Source organism: Sebastes fasciatus, chromosome 19, assembly GCF_043250625.1.
Source record: "Sebastes fasciatus isolate fSebFas1 chromosome 19, fSebFas1.pri, whole genome shotgun sequence".
Classification (NCBI taxonomy): Eukaryota; Metazoa; Chordata; class Actinopteri; order Perciformes; family Sebastidae; genus Sebastes; species Sebastes fasciatus.
Window position 1 is genome coordinate 23510532 of NC_133813.1, and position 17194 is coordinate 23527725.

Here is a 17194-nt window from a genome sequence, read left to right on the forward strand (position 1 = left end):
CGGTCATTCGTGACATAACGCTAAAAAAAATGCTTTTAAGATTTTCTGCGGTGTAGCATTAAATATATTTTCACTCAACTATCCATCGGGTTATCTCATGGATGTATTAAGAGATCGGGTTATCTGTACAGAGTGAGTGCTCCTTTTTACTACAATGACAATCTTTGCTGAGAACCTAAAACCCCGCCCACATTTGTCCCATAATTCACCGCTTCAGTAAACAAATACGACAACTGTCAAGCCAGCTAGCTAACTCTGTGTAATAAAGTCATACACGTGGAGATTTAAGGTTGAATAATGTCTGGACCAAACGGAGATCCCAACATCTCTATTGATGATGGGATTATCAACGACGAAGATGAATACGAGGACGAAGGTAATGCTGTAATCACTCATTGTAATCCATGTTGCAGTACAGTGGAAGTCACAGGATGCTACATTAGTGCATTTCCGCTTTTTACTTGATGTCAGGTGACACTGACTTTGAATCATCTTATTTAATTCAGGGGATTTCTGATTGACATGTTACATCCAAGCAAGTTTAGTTTATTATTTATTTATTTGACTAAGCTACTGGAGTTACCCTGCACTAAACTCATTTTTAACAGTCTCTTCTGCACTATATTCACTTTTTACAGTCTCTTCTGCACTATATTCACTTTAATAGTCCTGTATTACAGCTCATACCCTGCACTATATTCATTTTTAACAGACTCTTCTGCACTATATTCACTTTTTTTAATAGTCCTGTATCACAGCTGTTTCCCTGCACTATATTCACTTTTAACAGTTTTTCTTCATCTCCTTGTATTTTTATATCTGGTATATTTTTTTGTACTTTGTACTACTAACCTTTTTACTGCCTTTTTACTAACATGTTTTTGCACTATGGAACTGTGATGCTGGAAACTTGAATTTCCCTCGGGATCAATAAAGTTACTATCTATCCATCTATTTTAATGTTGGATTTATGTCTGTCCCAGTAATAGCATTAGAGGGACTCTCTAAGACTCTCAAATTGACAGCAGTTGTTGTTCGCATGTCTGTGGAGCATATTCAATGTTTACCTCCAGATAATATCAGTGCTATCTTTCTGCTTTTCAGCGTGAGATCCTTGTTGAAATCCTCATATTAAGATGATCTGCTTATTACTGTAGAAATAGGATGAGAATTATGTTTGGATCTATCAGCAAAAAATACCAGAAAGTCTTTAATCTGCAATAGAAGCTGTTTACTTTGACTGACAGAAAAGACTAATCTCTCTGCTGTGTATCCACAGAGTATGAAGCCATCAACTCCATGCTAGATCAGATCAACACCTATATGGACGACCTGGAAGATCGCAACGATTCACTTAATGGCAAACTGCACGAACTGATGGAGTCGAACCGGCAAGCCCGGCTGGACTTCAGAGCCCAACTGCAAGGCTCCGAGACCCAGGAGGAGGAGCCATGTCCTGCAGACGGGGACTCGTCCACAACCAGCAAGGAAGACCTAAACGAGGACAATGATGGGGATTGCAAATGAGTGATGAGGGGGGGGCCGGGATGGAAATATTTATGAAAGTTGACTCAAACTCCCAACCTCTGTCTTTTGGACCAATGACCCTGATCTGATTCTTCTCTGAATTTACACCCCCATCAGCAGATGTGTGATATTTTGCTTCTCCTCCATCACGGAACTCAATTTAGTTTTTCTTCTTTGTTGAATTGTGGTGTGCTGATGTTTGGTTCTTGAGCAGATTGAAGTTTATGGACCTAGCAGCTTCGTAGACGAGTTGCAAAGTCTCTTTTGGACTATGAAATCTAAGTGTTGACGTTTAAAAAGCTGTGCCCCTTGTTCCGGTCCAAGTGGGACATCATAAGAACAAATTCTAAAGCCAGGAATTAAAGCTGATACATTGTTAATTTAACAATGACAGTAACCCGTAAAACATACTGATGAACTCTATGATCTTCAGGATTTGTTCTCAGGGTCAAATAGGGATCCTAGTCGAACATCTGTGTAGTATGTTGATCCATTTGGTGTCAACATTCAGCTTTGTATTAGCTGTAAATATGCAACCCTACAGATGTCTGCCAGTGTATTATAATGTTTGATCTGCAGCATGACTGTAAATCTATGTCAATCTTCTGTCCTGTTAATTTTCATTAACCTGTTCAGGATAAGTGATCTGATGAGTGTTTGTGTATGTTCAGTGCCAGCCAAGAAAAAGTAAAAATGAAGTCGACAAAATGTGGGAATTGTCAGACATTTTAATATAAATTAAAATGAGCCCCCAAACAGAAAACAAAAATCCATAAAACTTCCAGCAGTTAGAAAACATCCCGTTTGTTCATCTCAATTTAGTCAGTAGCTGAATAAAAATACACTAAGAAACATACAGCTTTGTTTGAACTTATCCTTTACATGTTCTCCCTTTCTCTCACCTGCTCCCTTCTGTTCTCGGTTTCATGTCTCATTCCTCCAGACAGAACATGACGCCGTGCTAATCATGTGACAGTCGCCACCATCACTACAGGAGTTGTTGCTACATGCGTCAGCCAACCACTTTTGTGGTTTTAAATATCCTTCTCTAACATGGAGGATGAAATGTTTCCAGAACAGCTCACTAGTCATCATGAAGCCTTGTGACTGCTGAAATGCTGGAACCAAAGTTACACATTTGTAGAGTCTGTAACTGGGATCATCTACTGTATGTGACTGCTGCTTAAAAATCAAGAGGTTTGCAAGGACAATTTGCTACATTAAATACCAACAGACACTTCATGATTTCTCCTCCTCCTTAAACTCAACTGTGATTCTATCTGTCCAGTGTATATCAAATAAAACATCTTAACGCGAAAATGGTAAATTGGAGGAAAATAAGCAACTACCACTAACGGCACTGTAAGTCCATGGAAATGAAAGCAAGAAGGAAAAAAACAACTTTACAGTCTTTCAAGCTTCATTGCAGCAGATACCTGCGTTGACTAACAAGCTTTTAAATTTAAAAATGCAGACAATGCAGCCTTTTGTGCTCTCGTTTTAGAGCCTTTTTAACAATTCAAGAATACAGGGTTTCTTTTCCATTTGACTGTGTGCAGATATAAAAGGGTTATTAGACATTTTGTTGATGGTTGTATTGAGCTCCTACAGATTGTGTTGAATCCCAACACATTTCAATCTCTTCATATTACAAAAAAAAAACAATTGCCGGCACTCTTCAGTGAGAAGGCCACAGCTGCTGACAACTTTTGTGCCCCAAACACGACATCAACTTGAACCCAAAATGTCCAAAAAAACAAAACAAAAAACAGTATGATAAAATGCCCTGAACAAAGCTGTGGTTAGATTCAAGGTTCAGCATTTCTCAACACTCAAGCCAAAGTACCCTTTTAACACTCTCTTTAAACAAACGTTGTCACCCCTCTCAAATACTTAAATTGGTTACATTCTACATTTCAGCTCGCTAAAAGCATGTGCTACGTGGTTAGCAATGTTGAAAATGTCTCCACTTGTAGGGTTATATTAAGTTATAACAAACGTTCATCTAGCAAGCCAGAGAATCAGCTAAATCTGTCAGTCAACCTCCTGATCCTTGAGGACAACAGGGCTGGAAATTTACTTTTTGGTGAGCCGGTTTCAAAACAGAAGTTAGAAAAACTACCAGCCCACTTCTTTTCTTACATCCAACCTCATTAAAAAAAAGCCTGCATGCTGTTCATTTAGGGGTCAGAAGCAATTGCAGTGATTTCAATAGTAATAGAAGGTGGAAAAAAAAAAAAGAATCTCATTTTCAATTGTGGATGTAGTAACCCTAAAAAAACACAAATTCATGTCATACTACAATTTAAATACTGTTTATATTAAATCAGCATTTAGCTTCTATCATTTATAATCATAGTCCCAATCCCATTTTTTCTTGTATGCAGTATAATTATCATAGTATACCGTTTTTGCAGTTAGTATACAAACAAGTCTCTGCCTTCCCCTAGGTTTTTTATAATTACTATAATTTTAGAGTTATTGTATTCACTTTTAACTTTGGTCTCGAAATATTGTGTCTATGATTCTATTTATCCCATTTTAACGCTTTTAATCCTGTTTTTGTTTGTGTGTAAATTGTTTTAAAGCTGCATTAGGATTGTTTTATCCTTTAAGTGAAGCACCTTGAGATTTTGCTGTATTTTAAAGTGTGCTACATAAATTAAATTCATTCTGTGAGATTGTATTTCAGCACGGTGGTGCTTTGAGCTACATCCTCAAGTCAGCATGCTAACATGCTCACAATGATAATGCTAAGAGGCTGATGTTAAGCTGGTATAATCTTTACCATCTTAGTTTAGCATGCCAACAATTGCTATTTAGCTCTAAACACAAAGCACAGCTGATGGAATGTTGTTAATTCGGAAGGTATTTGGTCATAAACCAAAATATTGGACAAATTTAAATTTTGACCTGATGGCGCAAGTTGGAAAGTCAAAGGGATCTCCAGTGTTATTACAATTCATCCATACCCATATTTAGCTTTAATCCGCAATATGTTTCGATGTTTAGCAGCTGTGAGCGGCTCCTCCATTTCTTTGTTGCACAGTGGCAGAATAATGTGAGTGACATTTTTTTAAAGGGTACTTTATTTTGACAGAACCTGCTTAGATTTTAGTCTGAAGTATGGGATTGGGACACAGCATGTGTATCCAGGGGATTTTCCTTCTAGTGGGTAACCAATCATTTATTTAAAAAAAGTGTTATTTTTAGGCAGTTTAAATGCAGTTATTACAGATTTGTAAATTTGGAAGGAAAAGGGTTTGTTCTGAGTGAGACACACGTTATAATGATCTCATTTTGATGGCTGTAATATACTGGTGAGGCTGGAGACATCATTCTCTGACTGAGAGCCAATATTAGATACTTACCCACCCCACACTGATTTAACATGTATGCGATAGCTGTCAGGTGTTAATTTCCCACCCTGGAAGAGCATCGCATAATGTTCCACCGGGATTCACCATCATTCTTCCTATTTGTTGGTGTGTGCTTAATTCAGACGTTCCAACATGGAGAGAGGCAGGGCCGTTCACTTCTTGGTCTCGGTTTCATGAAAGCACCTCTTCACATACTGACACATCTCATCTTAAGATTACGATTGTGCCAGGTTTCCACTCTTTCCACATCTTATCTTTGACTCAGCGTCTGTTTGTGGCCCTCCCTGACCTGCGTTTGGTTTTTGCCTTCTTTTTCGCTGGGACAGCGGGAGCTTCCTTCTCCTCCTCTTCCTCCTCTTCATTAGCATCCTCAACAGCAGCTGCTGGCTCTGAGTCCGGCTCCTCTCTGCTATCAGCAGGCAGCTCAGCAGGCAGCTCAGCAGGGAGCTCAGCAGGGAGCTCAGCAGGGAGCTCAGCAGGGAGCTCAGCAGGCAGCTCAGCAGGCAGCTCAGCAGGCAGCTCAGCAGGCAGCTCAGCAGGCAGCTCAGCTGGCAGCTCAGCTGGCAGCTCAGCTGGCAGCTCAGCTGGAATCTCCGGAACTACAGAAGCCAGGGATGTGGTCTCATCCTCCATGACGTGGTCTGTGTTGCTGGTCGCTGAGGTGCTGACGAAGTCCTGTGAGGTTTGGTCAGGTTCTGCTTGTTCCTCCTGTTGCTGGTTCTCTGTCTGCGTGTTCACTCCGGTGAGTGTGTCGATGGGCTGCTCGGAGTCTGGGTTCGTCACTGAACCCGCGTCATCAGAGAGGGAATGTTCATCCAAACAGTCTGTGGTGGTTTCTGTTACAGGCCTGAGGCTGTCTGCAGCTAGGAGAGATTCTCTGGAAGATTCAGCAGCTTCTTTCTTTTGACTCACTATATCTCTGTGCTTCTGAGAAGAGAAAGCATAAAAAAATACTGCATTACTGCAAATATCCATCCATCCATTATCTGTAACCGCATTTTACTATTCATGGTCGTGGGGGGGCAGGAGCCGATCCCAGCTGACATTGGGCGAAGGCGGGGTACACCTGGACAGGTCGCCAGACTATCACAGGGCTATTACTGCAAATATAATATAATATTATATTATATGGAAATTCCTCAAGGATAACACACATAAGCCGTGTTTCCATTCAATTGTCAAGCGAATGTTAAGCGAACTTTTGAAATGTTGCAAAAAACGAAATGCGAATTAGGTGTGTTTCCATCAACTGGTTTGGAGCGAATAAACTTGTCAGAAAGTGGCCACAGATAATCAGTTATACTCTCTTTAGTAGTGGAAACAAGTAGGGCTGCCCCCTCTTAGTCCATTAGTCTACTAATCGGTCATTTGGTCTTAGTCGACTGAGATTTATTTAGTCGATGCTTGAATGACTTATTTCCAGGAATTTCTGAGCCCATCTCTGCTAAACACAAGATTTAAAGTGGTGCTTTTGTGGGATTCTTTGTGGAGAAACTCAGATCTGTCGATTAAATCAACGATTCAAATCATCGATTAGTCGACAAAATCATACGAATGTTAGTCGACTAAGAATTTCTCTGGTCGAGGACAGCCCTAGAAACAAGGTGAGTGAAGTCATCAAAAACCAACCTTGAGGTTCTCGAAGTGCTTCATCGATTTGCAGTGGGTGTGTAGGGCAGAAGATTCAAAGTGGTAAAACTTGTTGCAGAGTCTACAGATAAAACCTGCTACTGGAACAAAAAAACTGGACCCTGCGGCAGGAGAAATCCAAGAATAAACATCACTCAAATGTTATCAGTAAATTCAAACAACAAGTATATGCAGGAAGACAACTAAATGAATTAGAGGCTGTTAAAATGCAATATATCAATGTAGATGCACGGAAGGCGCGCTCAAAAGCGAGAGCAACTCAAGTGTTCCCAAGCGTCTGTTTTTCAGGGTGCGACGGCTGCACTCCGAGATAAAACCATCTGCCCCAGACTATTTTACTTGCTTCACCCTTTCTGTCCAACAACGTCACAACATCCAGTTGAAAGTTTAGCCAAATTGACAAAAACTAAATTTTATCATTTTCATATACAGTCGTGGAAATATATTTATCTTTTTTTTTTTTTTTGTTTACTTACTGCTAAATTACCACAGCTTCCTCAACATTGTCATCGCAGCGTGCAGGTTGTGGTTGCTTAGTAACGGCAGGCGCAACAGGAGCGCAACCTCCCGAGAACTTTGGATAAAAGGATGAAAGTGGCACGGCTGGCATTTCCACACGTTTTTAGATACAACATGTGAACAGCCCCTTATTCAGCAATCAGGAGTTAGTCGAAACTCACCGTAGACTGTGTCTGAGTCATACTGCTCATCACTGGCCATGTCCTTTAGAGTCACTTCGTTAAGGGAGGACCAGTCATCCTGTAGCAGGTCACCAGAGACACAGTAAACAACTATAGTATAACAAATGCACCAACTGTGAGGTACTATTAGTGTGATTTCAGATCTTATGTCACAGTGATGTTGAGTTTAGTTAAACCTTGAGATGTAAAGCTTACCGGCTTTTTAAATGCAAATACTGTCTCATTGGCGGGAAGTACAAACAAAAACAAATGATGTGTAAATCACCTGTTCATTCATCTGTCTCTCGTCTCCCTCCTCCACCTCACTGCCCTCCACCTCTTCTAACAAGAAGCCGTCTGTGTCCACAGCAGTCAGCTTGCCTAAAGCCTCACAGCCCTCCTGTTCCTGGAGCTAGTGAACAGCAGCGAAAGTGCAGCATGAATATTTGATTTCACCTATTCATTTATGGGAAAATACGTCCTTGTTGTTTAATGGTTTTAAATCACACAGATACCTTCTCCACTTTCTGTCTGTGCTCCTGGGACTGCAAGTGCTCCACAAAAATCTGGGAGGTCCTGAAGTGTTTCTTGCAGACGGTGCAGGAAGAGATGGCTGTTCTGCTGGCAAGCTGAGGAGAGATGAAGGGACACTAGATCAATACAGATTATTTTTATTTAAAAGCAACCAGAAAAGCTGCTTCAGGCTTTTTCAGAATCTTTAAAACTTCTTGAACTCTTATCTTCTCGATAAAGTGAGCAGCTTTACTTTGTGCTCCTTAGTGCGACGGTGGTCCGTGATGCTACTGGTGAAGTGGGTGTGACAGGTGGCACACCAGTGCTTCAAGTTGGTTTTCTTCTCTCTGCAGAAAACAATGTTAATGTTATAATAATAAAAATAATTATTATTAAAAGGATAATTTTCTCTTTTTAAAACCGCCTCCTCATAATGACTGTCTGGGGGGAAAAAAATTCAACCCGTTTAACCCTTTAATGTTCCACTTGACTGTTTGGTAAAGCCCATTTTGAGTCACTATATCTTATTGAAAAATGTGTTGAACTTTAACTCAACCTGTTTGAGCCATTTCTACCACTCGGTTTAGGTATGTTATGCTAAAACAAATCCACTAGATGTCGCTGTGTCTTTAAATAGCATGCTTTTTCAGTCTGCCTCCTTGTAGGAAGTTAACAAAAAAAAATAACTCCAGACATGACGGCTGCGGTCGAAAAGTCAAAACATTTTCCTAATCACTTTTCCTTGACCTCGATGGAAAACTTCATGAGGCCAAGGAAAGATGTGAAGGAGAATTCAGAAGGACTTAGGAAAAGACAACCGCGGTGTTCAGAGAATCCGACTGCACTTACACTATAAGCTCCGTAATTATGATGCAACGGCGGCCGATGTTAGTGACGTGAGTCTGCTGTGGTGAAACTACAATATTCTGAAGATGGAATACAAAAGGCTCTGCTTCCCCCAGTATGTTGTTAAATAGCTCTTTCAATGACAGACTCCTTCACCCGCGGTGTGTGAAAGAGAGACACCGCAGAGCCTTCTGCTGCTGTAACACTTACTAATTCCATGGTAACAAATTGACATATGTTGGTATATTAACCTATTATTAGCATAATAGTAGTACATGGTTTACATTTTTCTTTTACCATGAGGCAACCAACTATTTGGTAGAGGCATATACAAAGAAAAACATTGATTGATGTTATTATTGCCACAAGGACTTAAAAATGCAGAGAATTTTTCCATTGCTTTTTCTTAGTGAGGACATTAAAGGGTTACGGTGAAAATAAAACGGTTTGTAATTATCTCTCACATTTCAAACTTGATAATAGTTTAAAAAATAACAAAAAAAAAAAAAAAAACACAAGGCAAAAGCATATTTGTGTGTTTTAAACTGACCCGTCTTTGTTTGCTTCCTGTAGAGACTCCTGCACTCGTGGCAGCAGGGTGACCAGGCAAGCGTTGCTCATGTGTTGGATCTCCATCATCCTCTGCTGGTGGGAAACACTGTTCATATGACTCCTGAAGTTCTGCAAAAAAAAAACACACACAGGAGAGAAAATTAAAAGATAGGAGAGAATAAAACTCATAAATTTGCAGCGACTTTTTCAGCCTTTTGCACGTTCCCAACACAAGCAACTGGCCTATGTATGTTGATGTGTGTGTACATTCAACCTACTTGCTGGTTGTGGCAGGTAATGCTGCAGAGATAGCAGTAGAACTTGTTGGCGCCCTCGGCTACACCCTCATCTTCTTCCTCCATGTTGTCTGGTGAAGCTAAAGGGGCGTCTTTGCCTTGTGGCGTCTCCTCTAAGAGTAAATCATCCTGCTGGTCATCTTCACTCAGCCTGCCAGATGGGGACGGGGCTAACAAAGAGCTGTGCTCCTACAGAGAGGTCGCAAACCAGAACTACAGTAAGCCCAGTGTCATGCATTGATTTAACTGACAGAGATATACTGTACACAGGAAGTTGACAAATACTGGTAATCAGCATTGAGCCTAACGTGAGCCACCATTGTTGTTGTGTTTGCAACAGTGATTTACTTACTTCTAATCTAAATCATCTATCATTTAGTGTTCATATTATTTTGTCTATGACCTGACCATCCCAAATAAAGGCTTCTCTCACCTCAGCAGCTTTGCTCTCCTCCAGCACCTCAGCAACATCTGATCCTGCTGTGGAGCCTCCTTCCTCCAGAAGGATGCAGTCTGGGAAAAGATATGAGGCCAAAACAAACATGTAGTACCGGAGGTTTTCATCTCAACTGACCTAAACTACACTACATTTAGAATTAAATCACTGCTTAGGGATGTCACGAGAACCGATACTTCTGTGCTATAATAGAGTGCTACAGGGATGACATATTCTTGTAGGCCAACCAGGATCACCCTGGTTCCCTCGACAAAAAGCCAATGAGATTTTTCCATTGGGTTTTGAATCATTGCAGAAAATAAGCTCTGTGGCAAAGAAACGTTTATGATACTTACACATTTTGTTCCGGAAGATAATCTCCACAAATGAAGACCACTTTTATGATTTTTAAAACGTAAACGACCTACACCACGGTCACATGACTTCCCGTCACCGCCACTAAGCTAAAGGCGGAGTTTGGCGTGATGATGTTTAGCAGTCTCATTCAGCCACTTGTTAGCAACCGTCTTTCTGAAGACACGTAAAGGCTTCAAAATTCACAAGTGGGGTATTTACTGATGTATTTTATATTGTAGAACAAAACGTTAAAATCTTTTAAGCTTGTGTTAACCACAGACCTTATTTCAGGCATCTAACTAAAAACCCATTCAATAAGCCCATTGACTTTGAGACGAGGGAACCGGAAGTGCTAAAGTGCTAACTCATTTCTGGGTTTTAGGACTCATTCCTGCAGCACCCAATAGAGATGAATTATGACCTGTTTAACTTCCTAACAAAAACCAGTATGCAAATGTTAACAAATGAGTGTGTGTTGAAGTACATAGGATTTAGTGTTTTTTTTTTTTTTTTAACTGTGGTATCGACTATCATGGTGACATCCCTACTGCTTAATGAAAAAGTGAAGTATTTAAAACCATCTACTGTAGGTTTCTGTGGGTTTTACCTTCAGGTTCAGGCTGACTGTCCTCTGGCATGGTGACACACTCTGACAACAGAACTTCCCCATCTGTATCTGAGATGGTGACGGTCTCAACAACACACTGTTCTTTGGGCTCCTCTGACCTGAGGGGAAAAAATAACAAGAGTCAAAGAAGGAAAAAAAAGAACCAAATTGAGACTTCCATGGATAACACAGTATACTGGGGATGTCAAGATTTTCTAGCACAACTACATTCACAGCAATGAATAATGTTTTCCCTACCCATCTGTCCTCTGCTTCTTGACTACAGGTTCTTCAAGTTGTTCCTCAGTGGGCTCAGTGGGCTGTGTGGGTTCATCCACTCCCCCCACGGCACCATCTGTGGGTAGAAAAAATAAAAAAAATAAAAGACGAAAAACATTAACTACAAACAAATGTCCACCACTCATCTTCTCCAAGAAGTCTTGAAAGTCACACATGACATTAAACCATTAGCATGTTTCAGTGCTGGCTGGATTGCAGCTCTACCTGTGTCAGTCTTGTCAGCGGCTTCAATGGTGCTGCTAGCTGCCGGCTGGTCGGCTGCGCTTCCCAATGCCATCTGCTCGCTGTCTCTCTTCCTGTCTGGCTGGCGAGCTGCAGTGTCCTACACAAAAAGACACATGACAGGATTATAAACATACATCCACGTCTGAAATAAAGTTGCAGCTAAAAGACATTACCAAATCACAGAAAATGAATTTGAGAGAGGGATGTAACTGATTTTGACTGTGCACCTTAAAGTATGTCTGGATATGAGACGGTTAACTGTCAAAGAACTGATTATAGTATTTGTAACTTAAATAATGTTTGATTTAATCAGAACATCTACAATCGTTCGACATCTTAATCAACCTGTTTAAGACTGAGTTCTGACTCATTTTACTATCAACAACTGCCCCAAAGAGACAAAAAACAACAATGAATTTATCCATCAATTAAGGCTGCAACTAATGATTATTTTCATTTATGAATAATTTGCCTATTATTGTCTTGATGAATTGTTTGGCCAATAGAATGTCAGACTTTTTAAACATTTAAATAGATTTTTGTGTCCAATCAACTGTCAAAAACTCAAAGATATTTAGTATACTATCATCAAAAAACTAAGAAAACCAGTTAATATTTACATTTGAGTAGCTGGAACAAGAGCTGCAACGATTAATCGCCAACTATTTTGATAATCGATTTATCGGTTTGAGTAATATTTTAAGAACAAAAAGTAAAAATTCTGATTCCAGCAACTTAAATGTGATTATTTTCTTTACTCCTCTATGACAGTAAACTGTATATCTCTGAGTTGTGGACAAAACAAGACATTTGAGGTCATCATCTTGGGCTTTGGGAAACACTGATCAACCTTTCTCACCATTTTCTGACATTTTATAGACAAAAACGATTTGATTGAGAAAATAATCAACAGATTAATCGACAATGAAAATAATTGTTAGTTGCAGCCCTAGCTGGAACTTATTAAATTTTTTGGGGCATTTATGCCTAAAAAACTACTTAAAATTAGTCCGATTATCAAAATGAAAGCAAATTAATTCTCTGCCCATCAACTCATCGATTAATCATTTCAGCTCTACCATCAATAATTGTGTGTGGCCAAAGCCTGATGTAGCTTACGCCTCCATGCCACTGAACTCCATTGTTGTCCAAAAACTATTAAAAATAGATAAAAGAACCATATTGTTGCATGTGGATCATATAATGTATCCCTTCATTACAATGAAAGCATTTGCTGTAGTTGTAAACTAATGATTTGATGCTTGCTGCTCTTACTCTTGTTTTTTTACATTTCCACTGCTTCTGATTGAGTCTATCGTCAAACTTTGTTGCATTTGTCGATCGTGCAACCCTAGTGTAGTGTATCAGCTGGACTGAAACAGCACAATGCGCTGCACAATGATTATAATCATTATAATAGTGCTGTTGTAATTACTGCGATCGTGGTGGAAGAGGAGGAGGAGGAGGATGAAGCAGCTGTGGTGGTGGTAGAGGTGTTGTTGTAGTAGCGAGCATGTTGGTGGTACGGTCGAGCAGCTGGGTAACCCATCATGGGGGACTTGATGGCCATGCCCATGGGAACCGGCCCGAGCAGAGACGACCTGGACCCGAAAAACTGACGGAACTGCTGTCCACCCATCCCATAGCCCCGCATGTTACCTGGATGAAAGCAAAGCATAAAAAGAGACACAAGAGTAGGGGAAAAAATAAGCAAACAAAAAATGATAACCCCTTGTAAGTTAGTTATTTCACACTTTTAAACACATTATCTATGAAAATTCTCTTTTTATGATTTTCAGATCCAAACTGTACCTTGCATCTGCTGCATCAGTAGGGCCCCCTGCAGCATTTGATTGGGGGCGATGATGGTAGTCTGGGTCGCCTGGCACAGGTTTACCATCCTGGGAGGAGGAGCTGCCTGGTTAGGAATGGCTCTGCACGACAAATAAACAAGAGGAAATAAACATGCTGCAGCATCATTTCATGAAACATACCCTCACTGAAATCTGTAGATAAAGACCAAAGTGTTTCGGCCAAATGATCCTTCTTATACACCTGGACATTTGTTTTGACCACATAAAATTCTGAGTGGAAAACAAAATGACTTGACACCTGCACACATGTTCTCTCCAGATACAAACACAAGCTGTCCATGTTATTTTTCTTCATTATGATGATTATGTGTAACAGCTCTGATATGGATTAGCCTTGATCAGAAGTCACCTCCCTTCCATATCAGCTTTGGTTCAGAGTCTGTTTAAAGTTTACATTTTTTATAGTACATAATGACAAGGCATTACTCAATGAGCGTCATAAAACAAGTGCTTGAAAACATGGGTCATTAACTCTCAAACGTATACACCCAATACAATAACATGCTAAATCGAATCAATAAGAGTTAGAATAGTAAGAACGTTCTTATCTTATAGGGCAGAAGTAAATACAAAAGGCAATGACAAAGAAAGAAAGAAAGAAAGAAAGAAAATAGGTGCAGTATGGAGTGCTGGTGTAAAACTTTACTGGCGGCTGCTTTTACTCATCCTCAGAATAAACAAGAGACCGGTGTGACCTGACCTGAGTTTTTATGAGGATTAAAGATGGAGAAACAAAAGCTGACAGGTAACAAGATAACATGACACTTCATTGTTTTACTAGAAGTGAAGATTAGGGCTGCACGATTTTGAAAGAATATCGAATTGCGATTATTTTGACTGATATTGCAATTGCGATATCATTTGCGTTATTACAGGGAATGATCATTTTTACATTAATGTCATTTTAATTGAAAAAACATTAAAATGATTATGGTGTGATTTTTGCAGGGATCTGTACCAAACAAAGATACTTTCTTCAGCCTGTAGAATATGATGTGTGGGCCAGGACATCTCTGCAGCAGGACAACATTTAATTTAAAAATGGTATTTTGAGACCCATTTCACCTTTAACAAATATTGCGATTTGATTTGAAAATTGCAGTAGACCATATTGCAATTTCGATAAAATTTTGATTAATTATGCAGACCTAGTGCAGATCAGGATCTGGGGCCAGTAATCTTGCAATAATATAGTGTTTTATATAGTCTGAGGTTATCAACACTACCTTTGGGCAGGCCAGATAACAGAGCATGGCAATAGTCCAACTTTTAAACTACACATAACACTGTTTGACAACCTAATAAGTATCTGATCTAGAAAGATAATGATGTTTTGGTCTCTTTGGTGACAATAACAAACAAACTTTCTATAAAGTGCTAAAGGATTGGGACAGGTAGAAAAATCATAACATATTACAGCCTGGGCTGAGATATGTTATCTCTTGTTGTCCTACACCAATGGACTAATTCATAGGCAAGCTGAACAAATATTAAATTTAAATTGAAAAAATACTGCAAACCTAAACATTTCAACCATCCCATAATCGTACAATCTGGCATGTGTTGTGGCCGGGATTCCAGCTCAGCTACCGCCCGCCACACATATCTATATTTTCGATAAGATTTAGGGGAACCAAATTATGGAGTAGCTTTTCACATCTATCAATAAACTGTTCATCTGTCACATGTTTCAAAAGTCGCTTAAAGGGTCATTTAATTGCTGTCTTGTAATTTCTTTTCCCCATGTTGTCCATGTATCTGTTTTTATGTTTTTTATTTTTTTCCCGCTCACAATGTTGTTTGGTTACGATTACCCAGAAGTCATTACAGATATTTAAATCAATATCCTCCACATAAACACTAACCATACACTTCAATGCAACACACACACACACACACACACACACACTTATCTTTTTCGATATATGTACATTTATTGTTGTTATTATATATATATCTTGTGCTAATTGTTTTGTTATCACTATTATGTAGTCATATTATTTCTTTATATTAATCTGGTCACAAGGTGGAGGCTTCAGATAAGCCCAGTGGGTTTTCACTGTATATTAATCATTTATTTTTGTTGTTATGTTGTAACTTAAATTGTGCAAAACAAATAAAAAATAAACTATAAAACACATACACAACCCCCCCTTATCTATTTGATATATGTACATTTATTGTTGTTATTATATATATATCTTGTGCTAATTGTTTTGTTATCACTATTATATAGTCATATTATTTCTTTATATTAATCTAGTCTCTAGGTGGAGGCTTCAGATAAGCCCAGTGTTGTTTTTTTTGCCTCTTCCTGTACTTTATATTATTCATTTATTTATTTTGTTATGTTGTTTAGTCTTAAATTGTGCAAAACAAATAAACAATATCTCATCCAGAGGGCCCTGCCTTAATCCCCGGCCTCGAGTTGTGGTGCTTACCGCTGTGCCTGGTGGTGGTGATGGGGGACATGATGCCCAGGAGGCGGCTGCGGTGGAGGAGGAGGAGGCTGCTGCTGGAAAAGTTGCTGTAGCTGCCGCAGGTGCTGGTGAAACTGTTGCTGCTGTTGCTGCTGCTGCTGCTGCTGCTGATGGATGTGTGGATTGAACATTACGGGCTTTAATCTCCTCCGTTACACCGTGAAGACCAGCAGCTGTGAGATGTTTCCACACTCCTTCAGATATAATATCTCTGGATGGAAGGAAAGCAAAGCCTGTATGAGTATGTGAATACAGTGATTACTGTAGACACACATTGAATAATAGTGCGCAGCTCCTCAGACAACAGGTCGCGATGACAACTAGCTAGCTAGTGCTAGCACGTAACAAGGCCTATAGAAGAGGCAAGGACACTGGTCTTGTTGTTGGGGTACTATGCATGCGCAGTGTAACTCAGGCTGCGTTACGATTGGCTCAATTTCCGACCAGATTCTACTGCGCATGTGCAATATCCCCCGGAGATATGACGAGTGATGCAGCCTCCTTTCTATAGGCTTTGGTTGGTAAGCTAACAACAATTCACTTTGTGGTTTACTTTTCATTTCTTTACTCAGTTAACCGACTTTACGAAGAGAATAGCATGTTAACATTGTGTCTTAGAAGAAAGCAGCATGTTATTCCAACATTAACACAAAGTAGAGATAAATTAACCAGCTAGTTTACACCTGCTATACGATGCTAACATGTTAGCCACCGCTCAGTGACTGAACACAACAATGTAGCTTAGCATCGAGCTAGCTAGCTAGCCAACACAGATAAACCCGCAGCTGCGCCTCCTCGAGTTCTATCTACATGTTACCTTAACAACGGTTGTTCAGGGTTACTCTTCAAAGAAGACGGTAGCGATTATTGTTGAGTATCCAGCTGGTATCACAGAACAGGGTTGAATGCTGGCTCTCAGTCCCGGTGCAACTCGCATGAAGCAGAAACCCAAACCAGCGTCCTCAGTGTGGTGGAGTCAGTGAAGCCTGTCACCTCCTGCTGGTTGTCTGGGGAACTGAATCAATACTTGATACCTGCATAATAAATGTAGCTTTAGATGATGTAGTATTTATAATTAAATTAATGAAGGATTTATAATTAAATGTAGTATTTATAATTAAATTAATGAAGGATTTATAATTAAATGTAGTATTTATAATTAAATCAACGAAGTATTTAAAATTAAATTAATGTAGTATTTATAATTAAATTAATGAAGTATTTCTAATTAAATTAATGTAGTATTTATAATTAACTAGTATTTATAATTAAATTAATGAAGTATTAATAATTAAATTAATGTAGTATTTATAATTAAATGTAGTATTTATAATTAAATTAATGAAGTATTTATAATTAAATTAATGTAGTATTAATAAATAAATGTAGTATTTATAATTCAATTAATGAAGTATTTATAATTAATGTAATGTGGTATTTATAATTAAATTAATGTAGTATTTATAATTAA

The 17194-nt window shown here is 39.1% G+C and overlaps 2 protein-coding genes across 5 annotated transcripts; one reads left to right on the forward strand and one right to left on the reverse strand.

The window, feature by feature from the left end:
- The first annotated feature begins 205 nt into the window (after positions 1-205).
- Positions 206-2383, forward strand: bbln (bublin coiled coil protein). Its single transcript, XM_074618575.1, has 2 exons — positions 206-376; positions 1280-2383. Exons 1-2 carry the CDS (start codon positions 298-300, stop codon positions 1525-1527), a joined length of 327 nt encoding a protein of 108 aa, XP_074474676.1. The 5' UTR covers positions 206-297; the 3' UTR covers positions 1528-2383.
- Positions 2238-16731, reverse strand: ciz1a (cdkn1a interacting zinc finger protein 1a). Of its 4 annotated transcripts, none has more exons than XM_074618552.1 (17): positions 16541-16730; positions 15685-15934; positions 13182-13303; positions 12805-13028; positions 11349-11466; positions 11103-11199; positions 10845-10963; positions 9878-9957; positions 9427-9633; positions 9147-9277; positions 8004-8097; positions 7753-7866; positions 7524-7649; positions 7238-7316; positions 6537-6658; positions 5493-5834; positions 2238-5354 (listed from the first exon to the last, which is right to left on the reverse strand). In XM_074618552.1, exons 2-17 carry the CDS (start codon positions 15852-15854, stop codon positions 5169-5171), a joined length of 2331 nt encoding a protein of 776 aa, XP_074474653.1. In that variant the 5' UTR covers positions 15855-15934; positions 16541-16730; the 3' UTR covers positions 2238-5168. The 4 variants fall into 4 exon arrangements, with proteins under 4 accessions (XP_074474653.1, XP_074474651.1, XP_074474652.1 ...); XM_074618550.1 differs by having other exon boundaries at positions 2238-5342; positions 5485-5834; XM_074618551.1 differs by having other exon boundaries at positions 2238-5330; positions 5476-5834.
- Between the last annotated feature and the right edge of the window lie 463 nt (positions 16732-17194).